The sequence below is a fragment of the Diceros bicornis genome, chromosome 26, assembly GCF_020826845.1.
Source record: "Diceros bicornis minor isolate mBicDic1 chromosome 26, mDicBic1.mat.cur, whole genome shotgun sequence".
Lineage (NCBI taxonomy): Eukaryota > Metazoa > Chordata > Mammalia > Perissodactyla > Rhinocerotidae > Diceros > Diceros bicornis.
Genome location: NC_080765.1, coordinates 6683441 through 6710511, shown reverse-complemented (window position 1 = coordinate 6710511; position 27071 = coordinate 6683441). Strand labels below are relative to the sequence as shown.

Below are 27071 nucleotides of genomic sequence, written 5' to 3'. Positions count from 1 at the left end.
AGTTACCAGATAACACTATAATCGTTCCTTATTTGGATGTATTCTGCGGACCTCTCTGGTTGGGAGTACTGAAGGGAGAACCTACCCAACAATGCCTTTAGTATCTTCCTGACTTTCATCTGTCTTTGTTCCTGCTGAAGTCAGGTGGAATCCCTGTTCTGGAAGACCCATGGGATAGCTGTTGTGAGGGTCTCCACGGATATAGGAACCAGAATTTTAACAAGTTTGCTCTTTCAGCTTTGGGTCTGACTAGCTCCCCTATTGGCCCTTACCAGGAAATGGCAAACACTGGATATTGGTGTTTCAGGGCAGCAGAAGCCTTTTCAGTGTGTCTTCCTATTAGCTTATTTATTCTATGTTGTGATCAATTGCTGTTGGGAAGCCACTTGCTGTCACTGAGCCTCAGTTTCTACATCTGTAAATGAGGGATAGTAGTATGACCATATTTACCAGTGCCCAGGGAAGGCACAGAAAGGAGACAGAAACATATTGGAATTCCTGGGACTTTATACCTTACTTTTCCTGGGGATCATCTTCCAGCTTCCCATGTCTGTCCTTTGTTAGTACTGCAGCTGGCAGCCACTTCTTTCCTTAATTATGTCTCTGTAGGGCTCCATTATGCCAGAGATTCCAGTGGTAATCCATATTGTGAGCACAGTTATGTGTCTCTCTCCCTCTGGTGGGATGCTGCTCCTGTAGAAGGGGACTGTATGTCTTCTAGCCCACAGCCTGCAGGATACCTACACATAACATTCACCTACTTCTCCTGGGATCCATGCACGAATGAGTAGATGCATTCGCACAGTACACTTTCCAGTGGCAGCTCTGGATATTACCAGGTGCCTCCTTGAGAAAACCTTAACCCAAAGGTGACAAAGTGTGATGGTATAAATTTAAGGTTGCATGACAAGGCACCAAATAAATAAAAACAGGCAGTGAACTAGTTTACCTATGAGACATCCACCTACTCAGGCCAGTGTTGGCCAGCATTGGGGATTTTTGGGTCAGAGAGTTGGAAAGAGTTGGTGAGGAGAGAGTGTCAGTTTCTGCAGAAGGTGAGAAGGTATAAAGAGAGAAGGAAGTGCACAAACACAGGTTAAATGTCTCTGTTTCTGTTGTGTTCAGAGTTTTATTTTCCACACAGTTTCTCAGACTGAGCCAACAAAGCACACGGGTCAGCGTGATGATAATGAACTGGTGTATTTCCAGATGCTCAGCCCTTTTATCTATCCCAGGTATGTGGTGGGGGGCTCACAGGTGACCATGACTGCTACTATAGGCTTTCTGCTTACCATCTCCTCACCACCAATCAGAAATTCCCCGACTGGTCAAAAAGCAGGAAGCCATCTGCTCTGACCTCTTTGCCCTGGAGAAAAAGCAGATGTCATCTCTTTGGAGTCCTGGGTGCTAGGTGTGCTGCCTGTGGTGACATCTTTGGTGGCTAAAGTGGTTGGGGTCCACCTGGCCATCCAGACTGCTTTCTCTTCTTTGGTCCTTTCACTCCCATTGTTTTTGGACATTGATCTTTCCAGAGAGAGGGCGCCATTCTTTGGTCAAGGATCTGTCTTACTGGCTGTCTACTGGAGGACCTTCTGAGGGGCTGGACTGGAACCAGCATGAATTGATACCACTTGGTGCAGCCATCACCACTTGTCCATGTCTTGCCTCTCCTTCAGGTGCCCTCTTGTCAACAGAGTATGAAGTATTAGCCTGAATGTGCAGCAGTGGTGGTCGAGGCACAGCCGGGCCCTCCTATTTTATTAACTATCCAGGAAGATGGTGTGGTCACCAATGAGCCACAGGGAAAGGACATGCAGGGGGCCCAGTAATCTCACCTCTACCACCTCAACTCCAATAACCTTTCTGGATGCCCCCTTTGCATAAGGCACTCTGCTAGGGACTTGGGACATAATGATGACTAATACTCTGACTATGCCATTGAGAAGTGCTCAATCTGGTAAGGGAAGTAGGTGTGGAAACCAACAATGGTGTTGGAGGGCAGAGAGGAAGATAATAGACTTGGGAGGAGATAGAAGATGTCCAGAGGAGGAAGTGGTTATATCTGTTCAAGGAGGTTGATGAGGAAAGACTGTAACAGAGGGGCTTCTGTCTGAGGTGGGTTGTGAAGGATGAGTAGGAGCCTTCTAGGGGGCACAGGTGTATTTCCGAGCAGAGGAAAGTGCATGGGGAAAGATCTGTAGACCTAGCCAGTTCGAAGGATTTCAAGTGTTTTGGAGTGCATGCAGCCATGTAATCAAGGGCAGGTTAGAGATTGAAGGCCAGTAGCTTTACCTGAGTTTCTGTAACCTTTGGGCTTACTGGTAAGACTGATTGAGTTCTTTATTGATTTACCACTGAATATGAACTCAAAGGAGGTCAAACTGGGAGTGTCCGTGATGCTGTGCCAACTCTCAGGGTGAAGAGGGTGCCTGCAGGTGGAGCACAGGTGGCCCTTCTACTGGCTGCAGCTGCAGCACCAACCCCTTTCCCAGCACATAAACCTTCCAGCCTCACTGAATCAACACTAGGCCGGAAGGGAAGCTCTATATCCACAGGTCTGCAAACAGTAGCAACAACTGCTGAAAGGAAAACTCAAAGAGAGAATCTCGGAAGAAAATTGGCCATGGACCTGATCCCAAGCTTTTCCACAGAATCCTGGGTTCTCCTGGCTACCAGCCTGGTGCTCCTCTATCTGTGAGTAACTGTCCAGGCTCATGTCCTCTGTAACCTTGGACTTGGGGGGCTGATCAGCCCCCATTTCCCTTATCTGTTTTGAAGATGAAAAGAGTTAACGAAGGGGAAGTTGCTTAATCGTTGGGTGCTACAAACACATGCGGGGTTATTATTGATCTGACCCAGAACTGTTGACGGAGCATCTGCCTCCAATTTCTGTAGCTCAGAGGGTTTATTGACTCCTTATTTTTTCCTGGGCTGATCTTCTGATTGACTACCAATATGGACCTAGACTGATCAACCAGAATTCGGCAGAGACTATTTATAACCAACAGGTCCCTGGGCAGTGGGGTCCTGAACCATTTCCCAAGGTCTGGGGATCCTGGAGGCAGAAGGAAGTGTCTTCAGGTTTTTTCTCATTATCTTCACCTTCTAGGCTCTGTGTTTACTACAAGAGACATGTAGGAGGACTGGCCCCTGTGTCTCTCAGGTGGCTCCTACTCCCCTCCCTCCTACCACTGGGCACACATTTCACCTGGTGCACCTAGAATTTCCTAAGGCTGGAGACTGCTCTCCCTGTCTCCCCAGACTCAATTCATCCTTCCTTGCTGTTCCCCTCCCTTGGTTATCCCCCCACAAGAATCAATTCCCCCACCCTGTAATATGCAGAACTACGTATCCTTAAATGAAAAATCTTTAGAGCAGAGGAGACCTGGCAGAAATCTTGAAATTGTATTCTTTTCTTTCACCTTTTCCTTGCAGTGGCTGGGAGGGCTAGCATCAGTATAGAGATTTCTTTCCCCCCTGATATGTAATCTGCTAGCAGCCTGCAAAGACACAAGCCCCAAAAGCCAATTTGGATTTTAAATATGTTTTCCCTTTAAGTTACAGTACAGGAATATGAATCAAAACCATCCAGCAGAGGATTCCTTTCAAAAGTGGGATCCTGGTATCATGGAGCAGGTTGGGAGAGGAGTTATTTTGACATGTGGGTAGGGAAGGCCCCTCCGTGTCACATTTGACCTCTGCTTCCTTCTCACTTTCTGAGAGTAGGAAATCATGAACACAGGTACAAACATAGGAAATATAAATCTAGTTTTAAATTATTGGAAGAAATGTTAGGGTATCTGGGTATTTTGGCAACATATTTTCTGACTGATGACATTTTAGAGTTAATTAATGTGGATTAATTTCATTCTATTTAATACTAGGTTTTTTATTGAGATAAGACTATTTCCAGCATGTACTTTCTGAAGGATAAAAGAGGGCTTTTGGTTCAGTATTTGTGGCTAGAAAAGTGCATAAATAACTACACGTTTGTAGAATAAAGTGAGGAATATGAATCTAGGGTACAAATATATACTTCTATAATGTAGATTGTATACATGTTATTAAATAGCCCTGCCCAACAGGTTCTTTTAATCTCTCAGTGTAGGTGAGTAAGCGAGACTGTGAGCCGGTGATGATATGAGAGTCATCCAGGTATGAGTCAGGATGAAGAGGAAGTATATTCCTCATCCTTTGGAGCAGCGATTGTCCTCAGTCCTGGTCCCACATGGGCAGCAGGGTTAGCGTCTCATCTGCTTGAAGCATGGAGATAAGGATACCATCTAAATAACTCTGTGTGTGGTGTGCCTGGCCATAGGACTGTCACTAGGTACAGTCACAACTGGACAAAGACCACTGTAGCCTTAGAGACACTGGCGCAACCAAGAGTCAGTAGCTGTAGAGTAGACAATGCTCTACTTATGCCAACACAATGTAAACATAAGAAAAAAGATTGGCTTTATTGATAGCCCCTTCATTTGTACCAAAAGCCTCATTACTCTACCAAAAAGAGGGAAACTGGAAAGGAACTGAGTAATTCACCCAGCCCACCGTCTGCCTTGACCTGGAACCATATGAGTTTAGACACTAGACTAGATCTTTCCTTGGGGACCAGTGTTGCTGACACATTCACTCAATTGCTTGGCCTCACCTGAGAGTTCATGTCACACATTGAAAGTTCAGAAGCAGAAATTGGTTTGATTGATTTGCCATGGTTGTGATGGCAAAGGAAGGATCTGGTTGGGACTAAGTGAGACCTCCCCTGTTTCTCACAGTCAGTGATCACATTTCCATCAACTGTTCTGGAGGAAGGATGCAAACGCCCAGCTGGGCCTGGTTGAGGTGCCTCTGATGGGTCCTTCAAACACAGGTCCTTTCATGCTATTTTTTGATTTTATTTTATTACATATTATAAGATTTGCTGGATTAATACAGAATATTTGGAACCTATACTGCCTTAAAGGCTAATCTCCAAAGAAGAAGAGACAAGGTCTTAATTCCACTCTCTGGAACATTTTATGGTTACTCATTTTATGTTGCATTATGCATCTTTTGCTATCAACAGGAGGATACCTGAATTTTGGAAGGCCCCCTACTGTTTTGCTGAAAGCACTTGTAGGGCATGTTGTACCATAAAACATTGCATATTTTTCAGCCATACTTTCCTAATTTGCCTCTACAGAGTAAGTCTTGTAAGGCTAGCAACTTCATGGTTAAAATGGCGCCAGCAGCTTCTTCCCTCACCCCCACTTCTTCTTCCATTCTGCCATCTCTCAGTAACACTAGAGTTGGAAGGCTTGCAAGGATCCAGAACCCTCAGTTATGGGATTCTACACATGACACATGAAAGATGAGTTGCAGGCAGGCCTGAAATAGGGAACACCAACCTTAGTGGGTTTCTGAGACAGTTAATGCACGGAAACAATAAACTACCTGCTTTGTGACTGACTATCTTGAACAATGAGTGTCCCTGGCACCGTGCTTATCAGGTGAGTATTGCAGGTTGGAGAACCAGGTGCCATGAGAGGTAGAACAGTGTGGAAATGGATTCTTTAGTCATTAGTTCCTTTATATAGTATCATTCAGAGAACATATGGGTCAATCACCCTTGTCTTTAGCTCAAGTCATCCAAACTGCCTGACAACAGAGACTTGGGTGAGACTGAAAGATGCTCAAAATTCTACGAGGCCAATGGAAGCCTTGAACACAGTCTTCACTCTATTGAAATAAGAACCCTGGCTGCTCCAAGGCCTGTATGAAGACAGATTGAAGAAGGACCAAATCCTAAAATGGGGCCAGGCATAGGGGAAGGAAAAGCATAAAAGTCTTCGAGCCAAGTGTAAGAACAATGCCACAGTTTACTCTCAGTCAGTCTGTGTTATTGAGTGGATGTAGTTATGCAAAATCTCATGGGAGCAGAAAAAAGTTATTCCTCTTCTGAGAATCTCTAAATCATGGGAGAGTCAAATTACTACATGGAAATGAATAAATTCCCTGTAAGAATTCCAGCCTGAACCTCTCAGGAGCCCTCAAGTTTGGAAACAGTTGTCATGTATTCACTCTAGGATTGGGAACATGGGGATTTCAGCTGCTTTTAGCTACTCATCGTTACTCTTTGTGGGTCTCACAGTGGAGGTGGGAAAGGAGATGATGAGTGAATGTAATTATTGCTGTTGGAGTTGCTGTTATTTATCACCTCCACGTTACCTCCTTCTCTTGACTGTCCCAGTTCTGAGTCAGGGACTGGCCAGCCCCAGCACCTATTCCACAATCCCAGTGATCTGATCTCTCTTTCACTTTATAGGTATGGGACCTATACTCATGGACTTTTTAAGAAGCTGGGAATTCCTGGGCCGACACCTCTGCCTTTTTTGGGAAATATTCTAAGCTACCATAAAGTAAGTGTTGTTGGAGCTTCGAGTTTTGCTTTTTTTTTTTTTTTGGTGAGGAAGACTGGCCCTGAGCTAGCATCTGTTTCCGCTCTTCCTCTTTTTGCTTGAACAGATTGTCGCTGAGCCAACATCTGTGGCAATCCTTCTCCACTTTGTATGTGGGACGCTGCCATAGCATGGCTTGATGAGCAGCGTGTAGGTCTCCACCCGGGATCCGAACCCATGAACCCCAGGGCTGCCAAAGCAGAGTGTGTAATCTTATCCACTACACCACCAGGCCAGCTGCCTCTTTTGCTTTTTATGGTTGAAAATCCCAGCTTAGTTCCATAGTAACAATGCCCCTGCTCAGGAGGAATTTCTGAGCTTTCCCTCTTTCCAGAAATGTTGTCATAGTCCCCACCCAACACATGGCTAAGTTTACCCCAGGGCTCTGTTGTCAACTGTTAGAAGTCTCAGGTTTTGCTTCAGTTGGACAGCCCAGCTCTCTGGCTCATTCAGCGTGGGACTTGATGATCCAACTTGTGAGCATTGTGAAGAGGATTGCCAGATGCAGATTCCCAGGAAGGCACAATCACACTCAGTATTTGGAGAAAATAATGAAAGGGGTTCCCAATAGTCGCTCATTAAGTGTGTACACTAGAGTCAGATTTTCCTGGTTATAGCATAAGTTCTGGGTAGCTGTTTTTTTCTCTCCTTCCTCCTGGGTAGTATTTTGTTTGTTTGTTTGTTTTTTGATAAGGAATATTCTCCATGACCTAACATATATTGCTAATCTTCCTCTTTTTGCTGAGGAATATTCTCCCTGAGCTAAAATCTATTACCAGTCTTCCTCTTTTGTATGTGAGTCACCACCACAGCATGGTGACTGACAGATGAGTGGTGTAGGTCCTCACCTGGAAACCTCTCAGGCCACCGAAGTGGAGCACGCCAAACTTAACCACTAGGACAGTGGGACTGGCTCCCTTCTGGGTAGTTTTTAACTTCAGTTTAAAGGTAGCCCCAGTATTCACTGTCGGGAATTTTGCGCATACTTGAATTCTCTCAGGAACTGCTAAACTCTTGCAGTTCCATTGCTTTATTCCCCGTTTTGCTACCCGTGACATCTTTTGGGATTTGAGAGATGGAACAAGAGCTTTCTGCTTTACTTCTCTTCCTTCAGAGGAGGTGCCCTATGGGTGAGTTTGAACAGGGAGCGCATATGCTGAGACCAGATGGTGGTTGTCAATGGACTTCAGATATTTAACCACTAGTTGAGCTGTGTGTTTTTTATAAAACAAATGCAGAGTCACTTATACAACATCACTAGAAGGGAGGTGATTGGGCAACATTTAAAAAATTTAATATAACTGAATGCTATATACTATGTGACACACGGGCTGTGAGTTTTGGTGGCACCATTGTGGTTAACCCACCTCTCATCCCTCTCCCAGGGCCTGGCCCCTGGGTGGAAGGTTTCAAGTTCACGTCCAGACTGCAAACAGGCAGAGCCTTGCATGTAGGCTGGTCTTTGCCTAGACTTCCTTTCCCACAGACCGGAGGCTTTTTTCTTAAATTCCAGTTCTCCCAACTGAGGCCTTCAGTGCCTAGCTACTGCCTAAGAACTTTCGTATATTTTTCCCTCTGAAAAAGCAATTATTTCCATTCTACCTTTCTCAGATCAGGTCCTTAGTGGATGCACCCCAAGATCCACATTTCTAGGACCTTTTTTTGTATAGTCAAAGTATCACAACTCAAACTTAGTGACGGGAGTTTTTTTCAAGTTATAGAAGTGAAATCTCAGAGCAAGTGTTTTAATTTGCTCTGTCCTGTGTGGAGTGGTGGCTTCTCCCCGTCTTTTCCATGTTGAGCAGGAAAACTGGAAGACAGGTCCACTTTGTTATTCATTCATTCACTCACTAACTCTCTCACTCAACAGATGTGCCTTAGACTTATTTAGATCTGCTATCCTAAAAGAGGTCACTGATGTGTTAAACTTCCTAAGTCTGCCAGAATTCTAGAGAGGGCTCATGAGATAAATGACAAGGATGATTAACTAGGAGATCAAAGAGTGTGTAGGCCCCTGTCACTTTCCCTCAGCTTCAGTTTTCTCACATGTCCATGGAGGTCACAGTTCAGAGGGTTATTTGATTTCAGAGACAACACATGCACAAGGGAAAACACTTTAGAAAGAGGAGTGACTTAGTATCCATAGACATGGGAAAGTCATTCAGTATGTACAATACGTGGAGAATATTCAAAATTAAGTTCTCCATTTCAGATATCTCCTCTATTTTCTCTTCTTTTCCCTAAGACATCTCTGAATAAGAGCTACCTCTCACTGCCAGTGAAAGACAGTTAGACTGATTTCATGGGATTCCAGTAATTTCTGTGCCAATTATAGGTAGGGTTCAATATATTTCGATTAGTAATCTAATTTTGTTTCTCCTTGCAGGGTTCTTGGAATTTTGACAAGAAATGTTTTCAAAAGTATGGAAAAATGTTTGGGTGAGTATTCTGGAAACTTTCATCAGATAGACGTTGTTATGATGATGCCCTCACTGTATGGAAGGCAATCTCAGTCCAGAGCCTCTTTTAGAAATTTTAGAAATAGGGCAGTGAAATTATTCAGAATCCTACTAACACTTTTTGAGCATTCAAATCTCTTTCCATCTGTAGACACATTTTTACGTATTTGTGATCAGTATGTCTACAGTTTTCATCTAATATTATGTCATATGCATTTGTCATGTTTTTGATAGATCTTCAAAATTATAATCTTTCATGACTGAGTGGGTGGACTTTCCTTAATTATTTATTATTTTGTTCCTAGAAAATTTACTTACCTTCAATTATTTACTAACCTAACTTTCTTTTATAATGAAACATTTTAGACATAGAAAAAATGACAGAGAATGGTACAGGAAATACCCATGTACACACCACCTAGACTTAGCAAATGTTCTAATATTATTACCCACCATCATCCCTAGGAGTATAGATTCTGTAACATCAGGATGAAAGTCTGGACTTTTAGGTGTGGCTCCAGCTGTAAAATCCAGCTTGTTCAATGCAATCAGCTCTGCTTTCCTAACAGGTTTTACGATGGTAGACAGCCTGTGTTGGCTATCACAGATCCAGACATGATCAAAACAGTACTAGTGAAAGAATGTTATTCTGTCTTCACAAACCGGCAGGTAGGCATCTATTTCTTTTAATTTAAAATTTAATTTACTTATTAAGTTTGTATTTAGAAATAATTATAGATTCGCAGGAAGTTGCCAACAATAAAATATAGGGAGGTGCCATGTCATGTGCCCTTCGTCCTTCTTCTGCCAGTGGTAATAACTTGCATAACTATAGTACAGTATCAAAGGAGGACTTTGACATTGATAACATCCACTGAGCTTATTCAGATTTCATCAGTTTTATGTGCACTCATTTGTGTGTCTGTGCGTGTGTGTGTGTATGTTGCTCTATGAAAATTTATCACGTACGTAGATTTGTATAATGACCACCACAATCAAGATACAGAACTGTTCCATCAACACAAGGCTCTCTCTTACTATTCTTTTATTGTTATGGGCTGTAGCTTGTCTTTTCTTCTTATCAGGGTCTTTAGCAGAGCAAACATTTTTTATTCTGATGAGGCCAATTTATCCATTTTTCCTTATTTGGGTTGTGCCTTTGGTGTCAAGTCTGAAAACTCTTCATCTAGCACGAAGTCTCAAAGAATTCTACTTATTTTCTAAATATTATATAGTTTTATGTTTTGCATTTAAGTGAATGATCCATTTTGTTTTAATTTTTCTATAATGTGTGAAGTTAGGTCAAGGTTCTTTTTTTTTTTTTATTTTTGGCCTATGGATGTCTAATTGCTCCAGCACTGTTTGTGGAAATACTATCTTTCCCCTGTTGAATAGCTTTTGGACTATTGTCAAAAATCAGTTGGACCTATTCGTGTGAGTCTATTTCTCACTGTTCATTGATCTGTGGGTCTATCCCTCCATCAATACCACACAATTTTGATTACTGTAGCTACAGAGGAAATCTTAACTTCGGGCATGTAGAATGATTCCTTCCATTTTATTTTTTTTTTCCAGAATTGTTTTAGCTATTCTAGGTCTTTGCCTTTCCATACAAATTTAGAATAAGCTTATCCACGTGTACAAAAAAATTGCTGAGACTTTCATAACATCTACAGATCAGTTTTGGGAAAATCTATATCTTTACTAGGTCAAGACTTTCAATCCGTGAACACAGAATGTCTCTATTTATTTAGGTTTTCTTTTATTCCTTTCATCAACATTTTGCAGTTCTCAGCATCGAGATTCCGTACATGTTTTGTTAGATTTGCACGTAACGTGTTTCATTTTCTTTGGAGTGATTTTAAATGGTATTGTGTTTTTAATGGGTTTTCACATTTTCATTGTTATTATGTAGAAGTGTGGCTGATTTTTGTGTGTTGATCTTGTATCAACAACCTTGCTGAGCTCATTTATTAGTTCTAGAGATTTTTCTTTTTATATTCCTTGAGATTTTCTACATTGACAGTGATGTCACCTGAAAATAGAGACACTTCTGTTTTTTCATCTTCAATCTGTATGCCTTTTATTTCCTTTTCTTGTCTTACTGCACTAGCTAGGACTTCCAGTATGATGTTGAATAAGAATGGTGAGAGTGGATATTTTTCCCTTTCTCCTTTTTTAGGAGGAAGCATTTATTCTTTCACAATTTAAAATTTTATATTTATTTTGGACAAATAAAAAATGTATATCTTTAAGGTGTACAATGTGCTGTTTTGATATAGGAATACATTGTGAAATGATTACCACAAATGAATTAACATGGCCATCACCTCCCATAGTTACCTTTTCTTGTGTGTCTATTAACACTTAAGATCTATTCTCAAATGTCAAGTATACAACACAGTATTATAAACTATGGTCACCATGGTGTACATTAGGTCTCCAGAACTTATTTATCTTATAACTGAAAGTTTGTACCTTTTGAGCAACACCTCCCATCCCCCCTTCCCTGGCTCCCATAACCACCCTTCTACTTTCTGCTACTATCAGTTTAACTTTTCTCTTTTAGATTCCACACACGAGTGAGATCATGTGGTATTTATCCTTCTGGGTCTGACAATTTTTTTACCATATTGTCCTCCAGCTTCATTCATGTTTTCACAAATGGAAGGATTTCTTTCTTTTTTGAGGCTGAATAATATTCCACTGTATGTGTGTGTGTGTGTGTGTCTATCTATCTATATATATACACACTGTATTGTATTCTATACTGTATTCTGAATATGACTATATACTTACATTTACCAGTGAGTTTTATACTTTCATATGATTCATGTTACTAGTTAGCATCCTTTCTTTTCAGCTTGAAGAACTCCCTTCAGCCTTTCTTGTAACGCAGGTCTAGTGGTGATGAACTCTTTCTGCTTTTATTTGTCTGGAAATGTCTTTATCTCTCTCTCATTTCTGAAGGATCACTTTTAAAGGTAAAGTATTCTTGTTTAGTAGTTTTTTTCTTCCAGCACCTGAATATATTCTTTCAGCTTATCCTGGGCTTCAAGGTTTCTGCTGAGAAATCCACTGATAGCCATATGTGGGTTCCTTTGTAGCTCTCGCTCTTGGTCACATTTTAGTTCAGTGTTTGTATTCTTCACCTTTATTTTTTTTTATTTTTTTTTTTATTGGTTTATAACATTGTAAAAATTTCAGGTGTACATCATTGTACTTCTGTTTCTGCATGGACTACATCATGTTCACCACCAAAATACTAATTACAACCACACACATGTACCAAATTATCCCTTTCACCCTCCTCCCTCCCCCCTTCCCCTCTGGTAACCACCAATCCAATCTCTGTCCCTATGTGTTTGTTTATTGTTGTTATTATCTACTACTTAATCAAGGAAATCATACGGTATTTGACCTTCTCCCTCTGACTTATTTCACTTTGCATTATACCCTCAATGTCCATCCATGTTGTCACAAATGCCTGGATTTCATCGTTTCTTATGGCTGAGTAGTATTCCATTGTGTATATATACCACATCTTCTTTATCCATTCGTCCCTTGATGGGCACTTAGGTTGCTACCAAGTCTTGGCTATTGTGAATAATGCTGCAATGAACACAGGGGTGCATGTACCTTTGCAAATTGGTGTTTTCAAGTTCTTTGGATAAATACCCAACAGTGGAATAGCTGGATCATATGGTAGTTCTATTCTTGATTTTTTGAGGAATCTCCATACTGTTTTCCATAGTGGCTGCACCAGTTTGCACTCCCACCAGCAGTGTATGAGAGTTCCCTTCTCTCCACATCCTCTCCAACACATATTGTTTCCTGTCTTGTTAATTATAGCCATTCTGACGGGCGTGAGGTGATATCTCATTGTAGTTTTAATTTGCATTTCCCTGATAGTTAGTAATTTTGAACATCTTTTCATGTGTCTGTTGGCCATCTGTATATCTTCTTTGGAGAAATGTCTGTTCAGGTCTTTTGCCCATTTTTTAATTGGGTTGTTAGTTTTTTTGTTGTTGAGATGCATGAGTTCTTTATATATTTTGGAGATTAAGCCCTTATCAGATGTATGGTTTGCAAATATCTTCTCCCAATTGTTAGGTTGTCTTTTCATTTTGTTGATGGTTTCCTTTGCTGTGCAGAAGCTTTTTAGTTTGATGTAGTGCCATTTGTTTATTTTTTCTATTGTTTCTCTTGCCCTGTCAGATGTGGTGTTTGAAAAGATGTTGCTAAGACCGATGTCGAAGAGCGTACTGCCTATGCTTTCTTCTAGAAATTTCATAGTTTCAGGTCTTACATTCAAGTCTTTAATCCATTCGGAGTTAATTTTTGTGCATGGTGTAAGGTAAGGGTCTACTTTCATTTTTTTGCATGTGGCTATCCAGTTTTCCCAACACCATTTGTTGAAGAGACTTTCTTTTCCCCTTTGTATAAAAATCACATGATCATCTCAATAGATGCAGAGAAAGCATTTGACAAGATACAGCATCCATTTATGATAAAAACTGAATAAAATGTGTATAGAAGGAAAGTACCTCAACATAATAAAGACCATATATGAGAAACCCACAGCTAATATCATCCTCAATGGTGAAAAACTGAAAGCTATCCCTCTAAGAACAGGAACCAGACAAGGATGCCCACTGTCACCACTCCTATTTAACATAGTATTGGAAGTCCTAGCCAGAGCAATCAGGCAAGAGAAAGAAATAAAAGGGATCCAAATTGGAAAGGAAGAAGTGAAACTGTCACTATTTGCAGGTGACATGACTTTATATATAGAAAACCCTAAAGAATCCACCAGAAAACTTTTAGAAGTAATAAATGAATATGGTAAAGTTGCAGGATACAAAATCAACATACAAAAATCAGTTGCATTTCTGTACACTAACAACGAAGTAGCAGAAAGAGAAATTAAGAATACCATTCCATTTACAATTGCAACAAAAAGAATAAAATACCTAGGAATAAACTTAACCAAAGAGGTGAAAGATCTGTACACCGAAAACTATAAAACATTTCTGAAAGAAATTGAAGAAGACACAAAGAAATGGAAAGACATTCTGTGCTCTTGGATTGGAAGAATTAACATAGTTAAGATGTCCATACTTCCTAAAGCCATCTATAGATTCAATGCAATCCCTATCAAAGTTCCAACAACATTTTTCACAGAAATAGAACAAAGAATCCTAAAATTTATATGGAACAACAAAAGACCCCGAACAGCTAAAGGAATCCTGAGAAAAAAGAACAAAGCTGGAGGTATCACACTCCCTGATTTCAAAATATACTACAAAGCTATAGTAACTAAAACACCATGGTACTGGCACAAAAACAGACACACAGATCAATGGAATAGAATTGAAAGCCCAGAAATAAACCCACACATCTATGGACAGCTAATCTTTGACAAAGGAGCCAAGAACATACAATGGGGAAAAGAAAGTCTATTCTTCACCTTTAAAATTTCTTTTTGGATCTTTTGTTTTGTTTTGTTTTATATCTCTTTGTTGAACTTACTTTGCTTTTGTAATATTTTTCTGATTTTATTAAATTGTTTATCTGTGTTCTCTTACAGCTCTCTGTGCTCCTTTAGAACAGTTATTTCAAATTTTTTTCTCAGAAAATTTGTGGATCTCCATCTCTTTGGGGTTGGTTACTGGAGGTTTGCTGTGTTCCTTTGGTGTTGTTATGTGTCCCTGATTCTTTGTGATCCCTGTAGTCTTTCAGTGGTGTCTATGCGTTTAAAGAAGCAGTCATCTCTTCCAGACTTTATGAACTACCTTCAGTAAGGAAACAACTTTGTATGTTGGGGCACACTGTAGTGTGCTGTGGCCCTCAGTCTAGTGGTGCTGGGTGCCAAGTGTGGGGCTGTGTTGTGGCTCTATATGCAGGGGGGAATTGTTGGCTTAGGCAGCTTGGGTTCAAGACATCACCAACTGCATGATCCTCGGCAGCAAGCAGTGTGGAGGGTCCACAGTGGCTGCAACGGCTGTTGAGATCTTCAGCTGCACCTCCAGGTCTAGTAGTAAGGGACTGAGGCAGGTGGCAGTGGTGGCCACACACTCATCTGTGGGGGCTGAGTGCAGGCACATGTACTGGAGGGGGCTGGTGACTGGAGTTGAGGCTGGCAGTGTGCAGGTGGGTGGCTGCTGGGGTGAGCTGTGGCCACGTGCAGTGAAGTCCACTGACAGGAGTCAGGACTGGCTCCAGGCACACGAAAAGCTGCAGGGCCCTGGGCTGTTGTTATTCACACGCCCAGACAAAGAAGCTGGGCTGGCTGCTGGCGTGGATCCCAGGGCTCAGGGAGTCATTGATGGCTCTGGCTAGGGCAGCTCTGGCAGGGAGAAGTAGGGCAGGGCAGGAGTCATACAGCTGGAGTCTGTGAATATGAAAACCTGTGGGGCTATCGGCAGCAAATCTGCAGGGAGTCTGTAGCCTCTTTGCTGGCTGTTGGTTTCCTCAGCAGCAGAGTTTTCTGAAATCTTCTTCAGAGCAGGCCACAGAGAACCATGATTACTCCCACCACATGGCTGCTACTGGCAGTTCCTGCCCTTCTTTGCTCCTAGCTGTCTTAAGTTGTGTCCGCTATGCCAGTCTCTGGGTGGGGTGAAACCAAAGCAGGTCATTAGTACAGTCTCCTGTAATGCTGGGGAAACTTGTCACTTGCACTGCTGTCCTATTCCCAGCAAGAAGATGTCTCTCAGGCTGAGTGCCCTCTTGGTGCTGAGCAGTGCTGGCCAGGGGCATGGGATGATGCAGGCAAGATGAAACTATTTTCCCTACACATTTTGCAGTTATTCTCAGGTTCTTTGCTCCACTGTGTTGCTGAAGCATCTTAAGTAGACTCTTGAGCTCTCCTAGACCTATTTTCACTTGTGGATGGCTGTCTAATTGATGTTCTTTGAGAAGTGATGCAGGCTGGAGTCCTACTCAGCCAACTTAGTGAAGTCACTCCAGTCTTTCATCATTAAGTGAGATGTTAGCTGTAGTTTTTTTAGATGGTCCCTACGAAGTTGGGGATGTTTCCCTCTCTTCCTAGTTTCTGAACTTTTATCGTGAATAGGTGTGGAGATATCCATTTTAAAACAAATATAGTTTTGGAAGATGAAAGAAGTCTCAAGGATGTTGGCTTGGTAGGCCAGTCTTAAGCTGAGAAATAGGATTATCTCTTTTCCTTTCTACCCTGGAGGAAAAATATAATACCAAGAGAGTTGCACGTGATTGTACAATTTCTGCAGAATAGCAAATAGATTACTAGTCTTTTAAGTATTAACTACTATTTTTTAAATTTTATTTATTTATTTTTTCCCCCAAAGCCCCAGTAGATAGTCGTATGTCATAGATGCACGTCCTTCTAGTTGCTCTACGTGGGACACGGCCTCAGCATGGCGGGAGAAGTGGTGCGTCGGTGTGCGCCCGGGATCCGAACCCAGGCTGCCAGCAGCGGAGAGCATGCGCTTAACTGCTAAGCCATGGGGCCGGCCCAAACTACTATTTTTTAAAAGTTGCCATTCAGGACATCCTTTTTTCAAGTTGCTTTTGCCATAGATATATATAAAGACAGAACCGGCCTGAGCAACATACAGTTTTCCAAGGCTATCTGGCTATCTGTCATCAATCCCTTTCTACTCTGAGCAGCCCTGGAGGATGTACTAGGTCTTATTCTTGTCTATTCCCCTGGAAGAACAGTTTCCCTACCACAGGGGTTATTTGAATTTAAAAGGAGATTGGAATATAAAGGCTGGAAACAACATCAGTTGGCTAGATGTCTCCTCCACCCTCAATGGAAACTAGGCATTTGGAATAAATATTTATTGAGCATCCATCATAGGGTCCGCTACTAAGTAGACAGTCACTAAATATTTGTTGAATAATTGATGCCAATTTGTCAAATTTTCCACAATTGCTGAGACCTCCAAAACTCAAGTAGGGCAACATGTCTTTTGCTTTTGAGTCCAGCCTTTTGGTCCAGTGGGATTTATGAAAAATGCCATCGCTCTGGCTATGGATGAACAATGGAAGAGAATACGTATGTTGCTGTCTCCAACTTTCACCAGTGGAAAGCTCAAGGAGGTAAAGAAATTAACAGCACTTTTAATTAGAAACTTAAGGAAAGCACCTGGGGCCAGGTAGAAAATAAGATCGTAGTCTCTTCTCAAGGAGTATTTTGCCGAATTTGAACTTCCTGGAAATGGTGTTTTATCTTTATGTCCTAGAAGAGACATTATAAGATGCAGTATGAAATGTCACGTACTGTTCCATGCTTGCTAAAGCCAGGCCCTTGTAGGACTCGGGTCTCTGCATTTCACTGTGGGTGGTGTTATGTATTGTGTCTAGATGTTCCCCATCATTGGCCAGTATGCAGACGTGTTGGTGAGTAACCTGAGGAAGGCAGCAGAGAAAGGCAAGCTCATCACCTTGAATGAGTAAGTAGGAGTGCGCCTACTGGGATTCTGAGCTCTGTCACGAGATCCTCTAGCTGCCTGACATGGAGCTAAAACTCCCACTGTTGAGTTACTCTAGTGACCAAACAGAAGTAGGCGTGTGGTGTTACAACTTCAGTGGACCACCCAAGAAGAGATGGCTCACCCAAGAAGGCAGGACAACCAGGAGAGAAAGGGTCTTCTTACCTGTGTACATGAGCCGGGATTAATTTATCTGCTTAATTTTCCCCTTGGATATTTTGGAAGACAAAAATACATAGTTTAGAAAGAAGAAACATAACCGCACTAAAGTTTTCCATGTAGAGGGTATGTAATGGTGGGAGGGGAAGGCATTTGGTACATACTGGCGGGAAGTAGGAGGGGCAGGAAAGTCACAGTGTGGAACTTGGAACAACTTAAACCCCTTCATGATTTTGCTAAGGATATCAGCAAAATATTAACATTAAATCTTACCGCCACTTCTCCTTCCTTCTGTCTCTAAGAGAGAAGGCCCTGTACAGGCTACTGGTAGAGTGACCATATCATCTGTTGTCTAAAGTGGGATATTTTTAATTATGCAGGAACAACAGGTGTAAACTGGGATCGTCCTGGGAAAACAGGGGACATATGATCACTTAGCTATGGGATCACCTAAATCAATGTTGGAGTGCTCTATTATTATTTTCTAACTAGGAGCATTCTTAGTTTTTATATTTACAGAAATGAGTCAGCCCTCAGGGCAACCTGAGATCACTGGAGTTGAGGAGGACTGGGTCTTTCAAGAGCCTTAGCAGGGGTGTAGAGAAGGAGGGCTGACATTCCTGGCAACTCAGAACAGGGTGCTGCTGTTCTGTAATGTGCTAAAGAGGAATCTGCTCTCAGCATAGATACTGTGGTGAGGCAAAACCCAGATCAATGTCATCTTTCTTGACTCCCCTAGAATGAATTAGCTATTCCACCCTCTGTCCTGCTGAAATACAGTGCTCATATAGGTACTATTGCCCATACTCAAAACACACTATTTTAATTTTTCTGATTATGGGTCTCTCTCCCTCTATGACTCAGCTCCTTCAGCTCAGAGGAGGGTGTAACATGACTTAGTGTCCCCATCACCACTAATACAGGGCCTCTGCATCAATGGAACCTGATAAACACCTCAAGTGTGAGTGTGACTGTAGCATAGACTCTTCAGATGATGCAGCAGAAGGTTCTGATGGTGTGTGGCTCTTTACTTGTCTTGCCTGGGCATATGACTTTACGTGCACTTCTTGCTGCATGTGTTGGAAAAGGAGAGTAAAGAGGTGATGATGTTAATTTTCCATGTCTTTCTTTTTCTACTCAGCATCTTTGGGGCCTACAGCATGGATGTGATTACTAGCACATCATTTGGAGTGAACATCGATTCCCTCAACAACCCACAAGATCCCTTTGTGGAAAATGCCAAGACGCTCTTAAGATCTGATTTCTTCAATCCATTCTTTCTCTTAATAAGTATGTGGACTACCATTTTTCTTTTCCTTCATTCCTTCCTTCCTTTGTTCCCTCCTTCCTTCCTTCCTCTTTCCTTCTCCCACCCTCCTTCTCTTTTTTTTCCTTCCTTCCTTCTTTCTTTCTGTAACAGCATTCCTGATTTATAATTCACATTGATATATAATTCACGTATATTTCACCAATTTAAAATGTACAGTCCAATTGTTTTTACATCCTACGTATCCACCCACAGATGAATGGGTAAAGAAAATGCATTATAAACGTACAATGGAATGCTTTTCAGCCATAAAAATGATAGAAATACTGCCATTGCAACAACATGGATGGACCTTAAGGGCATTATGCTAAGTGAAATAAGTTATACAGAGAAAGACAAATACTGGATGATCTCACTTATGTGTTGACTGTAAAACAAAAACAAAAACCAAAACAAAACAAGGGACCAAACTCATAGAGAAAAGAAATCAGATTTGTGATTACCAGAGGCATGTGTTGGAGTGGACGAATCGGAAGAAGGTAGTCAAATGGTAGAATCTTTTGGTTATAAGATAAACAAGTACTGGGAATGTAATGTACAACAAAATGTCTGTAGCTAACACTGCTGTATGGTATATTTGTAAGTTGCTAGAGAGTAGATCCTAAAGTTCTCATCACAAGGGAAAATTTTTTGTGTGTGACTATAAGAGGTGATGGATGTTAATGACACTTATTGTGCTAATCTTTTCATAATATGTGTATATGAAGTCATTATCTTGTACTTCTTAAACTTATACAGTACTGCATGTCAATTATAGTTCAATTAAACTGAGAAAAAAGATTTTTATTACTCTCAAATATGTGTTCAACTATCACTACAGTCAATCATTAGAACATTTTTGTCAACAAGATACCCTGTACATTTTAACCAACCCCTCTCTCCCCTTAGTCCTAAGGAACCACCAATTTACTTTCTGTCTCTATAGATTTACCTAGCTTGGATATTTCATACAGATGGAATCAGACAATATGTGGTCTTTTGTGGCTGACTTTCTTTTTCTGGCGTAATATTTTCAAGGTTCATCCATGTTGTAGCACATATCAGTGCTTCATTTCTTTTTATGTTCTAATGATTACTTAGGATTTTCTATACACAAGATCGTGTTATCTGGTAATAGAGATGGTTTTATTTCTTTATTTCCTATATAGATATCTTTTATTTCTTTTTTTCGCCCCATTCCTCTGGCTAGAACCTCTAGTACAATGGTGAAGAGAAGTGGTGAGAGGCATCCTTGTCTTGCTCTTAAGCTTAGGGGAAAGCATCCAGTCTTTCACTGTTAAGTGTGGTGTTAGCTATGTTTTTTTTTCTTAGATTCTCTTTATCAAGTTAAGGAAATTTCCTTCTATTCCTAGTTGGTTGAGTGTTTTTAACACCAAAGCATTTTATGAAATGCTTTTTCTGCATCTATTGAGATGATCATGTGGTTGTTGTTTTTTATTCTATCTATATGGTGTATTACACAACCTTGCATTCCTGAAATAAACCCCATTGGTTAAGGTGTATACTTCTTTTTATTTGTTGCTGGATTCAGTTTGCTAGTATTTTGTTGAGGATTTGTGCAATCATGTTCATAAAATATGTTGGTCTGTAGTTTTTTTTTTTTTTCCTGTGATGTCTGTTTCTGATTTTAGTATCAAGGTGATACTGTCCCTGTAGAATGAGTTTGGAAATGTTCCCTCCTCTCCTATTTTATGGAAGAGTTTGTGAAAAATTGATGTTAATTCTTTTTTAAATAATTGGTAGAATTCCCCATTAAACCATTTGGATCTGAGCTTTTCTTTGTGGGTAGGTTCTTGATTACTAACTCAACCTTTTTACTTGTTATAGGTTTATTTAGATTGTCTTTTTTCAAGTGAGGTCACATTGCTTTATAACATTATATAAATTTCAGGTGTACGTCCTTATATTTTGACTTCTGTATAGACTGCATCACTCTCATCACCAAAAGTCTAGTTGCCATCTGTCAGCATACACATGTGCCCCCTTACACCTTTTGCCTTCCCCCCGCCCTGTTCCCCTCGGGTGACCATCACAGATTGTATTTCTTTTTGAGTCAGTTACTGTAGTTTGTGTCTCTCATGGAAACTGTCTATTTCATCTAAATTATTGCATTTTTTGGTGTACAATTGTTTATAGTATTCCTTTATTGTTCTTTTTATTTTATTTTACATTTTTGAGGAAGATTGGCCCTGAGCTAACATCTGTGCTAATCTTACTCCACTTTATATGTGGTTCACTGCCACAGTGTGGGTGATGAGTGGTGCAGGTCCACGCATGGGATCCGAACACATGAACCTGGGCTGCTGAAGCGGAGTTGCTGAAATTAACCACCATGCCATGGGGCCGGACCCCTGTTTTTGGTTTTTTAATGTCAATACTAATGTCCCCTCTTTCATTTCTGATGCTTATAAGTTGAATCTCTCCTTTTTTCTTGGTCAGTCTAGCTAAAGGTGTTTTCAAAGAATCAGCTTTCAGTTTCAATGACTTTCTCTATTGTTTTTTATTTTCTGTTTCATTAGTTTCTGCTCTTGTTTTTATTATTTACTTCTGCTTGCTTTAAGTTTCATTTGCTCTTCCTTTTTCATTATGTTAACGTGGAAAGTTAAGTTATTGGTGTGAGATCTTTGTTCTTTTTAAATATGGACATTTATAGCCATAAATTTCTCTCTGAGAACTGCTTTTGCTACATCCCGTAAGTTTTGCTATATCGTGTCTTCATTTTTATATATCTCCAAGTAATTTCTACTACTGTTTTAATTTCTTCTTTGATTCATTGGTTATTTAGGAGTATATTGTTTCATTGCCACATATTTGTGAATTTCCCAATTTTCTTTCTGTTATTGATTTCTGATTTTATTTCATTGCAGTTAAAAGACATCATGTATTATTTCTATCTGGTGTTGTATTTCCTGAACTGCACAATTAATTAAAGTAGCAGACGTGGGTCTGGGTTATCCAAAGAAACTCTAGTCCAGTGTATAAACGTCTAAGAGGTCAAGAAATGCAATCTGTTCCTTTGGTCACCCCAAAGATGCTGAAGGCCACCAACCTCACTGCTGTAGTGATGGCCTTTAAGTGTGGACTTACCCTTGCTCAACCATTGGCTTGGAATTCTGAGCAAAGATGATAGAGCGAATGGCTCCTGGTTGAGAAGCCTGTTGTCTTTTACTCTTCTGATTGGTAGAGGAAATTATAATTTCTCCAGGTAAAATTTACATTTTAATTGTGCTTTCTTTTTGTCTTTTTCCCTACAGTATTCTTTCCATTTCTTACACCAGTTCTTGAAGTATTAAATATCTCTATGTTTCCAAGAAGTGTTATGGATTTTTTCATAAAATCTGTAAAAAGGATGAAAGAAAGTCGCCTCAAAGATAAGGAAAAGGTAAAATCTGGTGGTTGTTACATGTGGGTGTTCAGCTTTCATATTTATTGAGCTGTATACATATGATTTGTGCACTTCACTTTAATTTTTTTCAGGTGGAAGAGATCTCTAGGATTTAGAGCAGGAGACTTCTGCCATCGTGGGGGAAATGAAGAAGGTGGAGGTTTGGGAGGGAGATAAGAAAATGAGTCAGAGGACAATGTTTAAAATTTAATAATAGGCATGACAATTACTATGTCACTGCATAAATATTGTTGAGGCAAATCTTCACTACTTCCCTCCAATCAATTGTCAAAGGATAAACATTTCTATTTAAAAATTATTTTACTGGTATTATAATTTGCCCAGATCTTAGAGTGGAAGGAATCATTTCAATTCCAAGCCTCTTATTTTACATGTTCCTCAGTGGAAGCTCCCATTAGGCTACCTGTAGAGTGTAGTCTGTGTTAAATTGGTGTCCTCTCATAGTCTGGAGTGGGCAGGAGTCTTATCTGGCATTGAGGCTGCAAGCTGGCTAACCCAGCTTTGCCTTCATGAGGTCTGGCGACCAGCACAAGAATGTCTGCAGTCAAGGGGACAGGGCTGAGTACTCCCAGAATGTGAGTGAAGACTGTGTAGTGTTCTGGGAAGGTGGAGCATTTGAAGACGTTCAGAGAAATACTGCTGGTGAACTCTACAAATGTCAGGGATTTGATATGGGGCCATTAATTAAAAATTAATGTTGAAGAAAAAAAGGAATTGAAGTTAGGGACTTCTTTCTGAGCAAGAAGGTATGACAGGAGAGTGGGCAGGCAACTCTTTGGCCAAGAAGCTGTGTTCAAAATCCAGAGAAACTGAAAGTCAGAGAGAGTGAGAACCAAAAATCAGTTGGAATTTGTGGCTGGATTTTTCTTAGGGAAACATCTTGCTCTTCAAGATTTGTAGCTGGGGGTTTCTGTTCATTGATGACTCAGGCAACAATAGTCAAACTTCTGGACTTAAATGGGCCATATTCTCAGGAAAGAGGTTAAGTACTGCATTCCTGATTTATGTATCACTTCACTAGTAAGTGTCTATCATTGAAATGTGTCTGTCTCCTTTCAACAGCGAGTGGATTTTCTTCAGCTGATGATTAACTCCCAGAATTCCAAAGAACTGGACACCCATAAAGGTAACCTAGGAGTGTGTCAGAGGGCCACTGTGGGAAAGCTCAGAGGGAGAGGATGCTTCTGAAAACTTGCAGAAAGTTTTTTCAGACGGATGAGAGTTTAAGCCAAATTGAAGAAAGACACATGTTCCTATATAAATGGTAACCAGAGGCACTTTCTAGAAAGGTACAGGCAAAATTTTTTTCAAATCTTGAAGAGCAACCATAAACAGGTATTTCATGCCCCAAAGTCAGTCAGTGGTCTGTGGATCACCTACATCAGAACCTCTGGGGAGCTTGTTTCCATGTCAATTCGCAGGCCTCATCCAGACCCGGTGATTAGAACCTCCACCTGGACATTTGCATCAAGGCATCGTCACAGAAGACACATTGCCCCAGTGTTGGTGACCTTAACTTGGAGAATTGTTTAAAGTTGTGTTCACTAGCTTAATCTAGCATCAAGTTTTATTTTTCCCTTTCTATTAATATGTAATCTCTGAGGGAAGCCTTTGAGACTGTGTAAATATTTTGTACCTCTTCAAATTTCGCCCTACTAGTTTTGTCATCCATTGATGGTTTTAGATTGAAGCTATTATTCCTATGATGGTTGCAAAATGATGACTTTCCAATTTCATCATTTATTCTACATTTATGAGTTGATGTTCCATTGTATGGAGAGCTTTCCATTCTCTCTCATTTATTTATTTGTTTACATATTTATATCAATATGATCTCACACATTACTAATTTACTCTTTTATATCATTCTTTATTTTGATGCTCAAATTCTCTCAGATTTGTCCATTGGCAGCCCTTTCAAATGGGCTCCTGTGTCCTATTATTTTTCTTCTTCCTTTTTTAATTTTAGTTTTTCAATAGACTTATTTAGAGCAGTTTTAGATTCACAGCAATATTGAGTGCAAGGTACAGATATTTACCCTATACCCCTTTCCCCCAATTATACACTGTCTCCCCCACTATAGAAATCCCTACCAGAGTGGTACATTTGTCACAATCAATGAACCTACCTTGACACATTATCACCCAAAGTCCATAGTTTACTTTAGTGTTCAATCCTGGTATTGTACTTTCTATGGGTTGTGACAAATGTATAAAGATATATATTCATCATTACAGTATGCAGATTATCCTGCATCTTTTCACATATTTTTCCTGACCACTAGCTTGCTTTCTGATTGAAGACATTCCTGGTTTCTCTTCTATTTCTCTTGATGAGCCCTGGAATCCACCATTTCTCCAAGGAGCTCTGGTTGCTTTTAGTGAGAAATGGTATTCAGAAACCCAACTCTGGAATGTAGGAGTGCTCATTGCTAGTAGGGTTTCTTTGTTTCTAGATCCTCTCAGAGGACAAAGTTAAAACCATCAAATATATTTACACAGAAGTGATAAACATAAATAATTCTATATCTACCCACAACAAGTGATGTAAACATGATCTGTATCTCTCTCTGTAAAAAAGGCTCTGATTTATAGTTTATTTCCATGAGATGAATCCTTCCATATGGTTAATTTAAAGCTATCAAGAGTTTGACAACCATCTCACCGAATTCCAGAATATTTAACAAGTCGTCCTAGAAAGCAGGGATGATCTGAGTCTAACACACTGATATAAATATATCTATATCTATGTCTACTATCTATCTGTCTATCTTTCTATCTATCTATCTATCTATCTATCTATCTATCTATCTATCTATTATCTATCTATCAATTATCTATCTATCTCTCTCTCTCTCTCTCTCTCTATCTATCTATCTATCTATCTATCTATCTATCTATCTATCTTACTATATGGTCCAATACAACTTTCTGTGTTGAAGTTAATATTCTGTATCTGCCCTGTTCAATACAGTAAGCACTAGACACATGTGGCTATTGAACACTTTACATGTGGACAGTGCCACTAAAATCCTGAATCTTATATCGTATTTAAACTTAAGTAATTAAAATTTAAACGTAAATAGACACATGTGGCTACCATTTTGTACACCATCACAACTCAAAATGTTGAGTATCATGAGACTCATGCTAACCGGGGGGGACCATTTGATACTTGAATTTACACACAGCAGCATCACAGAAGTCATCATTGGGATATCAGTACTCTGTAGACCTTTCTTACACTCATTTTTTAGTGTTTTAGTTGTGAATTATGTGGCTGGAGCAGGTACCAACCATGTTTATTTCAGTGCTCTAAGTATCTAAAGGTCCTAATCTAGTCCCAAGCAAATAGTTTAGAGTGTGACTATGCTTAGTTTCTTCCAGGAGAAATTAAAAATGGAGGCCAACTTAGAAACACAAGGGTATTTGCTGACCATAAAGCTGGGCAAGGTCAGGATGCATATGTTGAGGAAGATTCAGGCCATGATGGAATAAGCATTGGTGTTGCTCTCACTGGACCCTATTTTTTACATTTCATGCAGGTCAATGCCATTCTTTATTCTGCTATTTAATGCTACTGATCAGACTAGGGTCAATCACCACTCTTCTAGCATTTGTCTGTCTCTGTAAATATCTGGGATCTTCCATTTGAAGACTTGTGCCTCAGGTCCTCCATTACCTGATGACTCTCATGGTACAATCCAAGCTGCTCAAGATACGTTGTGCACACCAACCACCACATCTTGTGAAAGTACAGATTTTGATTGGATAGTTCTAGAGTGGGCATTGAGATTTGCATTTCAAATGAGCTCCCAGATACTGCTGATGCTGCTGGTCCATGGACCACACTTTGAGTAGCAAGAGTTTATCTATAGGCCAATATTATTCTCTTAAATTCCCTTAAAGATGTTAAGGGAAAGTTCCTTTAATTTTCTCTACAATTAAGCCTTAGTATTGCACAATCTCTTAAAATATTTCAAGCTACATTTTAGCTAGAGTAATTGAAGTTGTTCCTGGGGGTAATGCTATTCCACAGTACTTGTAGCTAAAGTACTTTTAGGATTCTCCATGGGACATGCTGAACACTGTATATGTTAGACAGAAATTCTGTCTCTTACATTACACAGCTGTGTTCATGGAGATGGTGGCATAACCAGGAGGAGATGTCCAAGAATAGTACGAACCTCGGGAAAAATGGAATTAAGACAATTTTTGCCTTCTTCTGTTCTCTCAGATAAACATCAGAGTGTAAACCACTCTCAGTTTGACTCTGAACTGCTATTCTATATTTTTTTCCCTCGGGTTTTGGGAGTTTTATTTGGATTTATCTTCATCTAAACTGTGATGTTTTACATTGACCTGCTTTACCTAAAATGTCTTTCCTCTCCTTTTAGCTCTGTCTGATCTGGAGCTTGTGGCCCAATCTATTATCTTTATTATTGCTGGCTATGAGACCACTAGCAGTTCTCTTTCCTTCCTTATGTATCTTTTGGCCACTCACCCTGATGTCCAGCAGAAGCTGCAGGAGGAGATTGATGCGACTTTTCCCAATAAGGTGAGTGGATGATACCTGGAGTGAGAAGGAGAAGGTGAATTATTAGCAAGAATGTCTCCTTAATACTACCTATGAGAATTTTTCAAAAAACATAAACATCAATTCTTTCGCCCACTCTATTTAACATGATGTAAAGAGACAAAAACAAAGGGAGAAACCTAGGCAATGCGTGATACTCACATAAATGAGATCTTTGAAAATATTGCAGGTCCTGACATATCTGTTATCTTTTACCACGACATTGT

General features: G+C 40.2%; 1 protein-coding gene across 1 annotated transcript in view; it reads left to right on the top strand.

Moving 5' to 3' along the window:
* The first annotated feature begins 2623 nt into the window (after nt 1–2623).
* Nucleotides 2624–27071, top strand: part of LOC131422202 (cytochrome P450 3A12-like) — a 36937-nt gene continuing 12489 nt past the window's right edge. The window contains exons 1-10 of the mRNA XM_058569210.1: nt 2624–2694; nt 6305–6398; nt 8824–8876; nt 9466–9565; nt 16871–16984; nt 17249–17337; nt 18677–18825; nt 22117–22244; nt 23331–23394; nt 26666–26826. Of these exons, the coding sequence (XP_058425193.1) occupies nt 2624–2694; nt 6305–6398; nt 8824–8876; nt 9466–9565; nt 16871–16984; nt 17249–17337; nt 18677–18825; nt 22117–22244; nt 23331–23394; nt 26666–26826 (1023 nt within the window). The remainder of the gene's footprint in view (nt 2695–6304; nt 6399–8823; nt 8877–9465; nt 9566–16870; nt 16985–17248; nt 17338–18676; nt 18826–22116; nt 22245–23330; nt 23395–26665; nt 26827–27071) is intronic.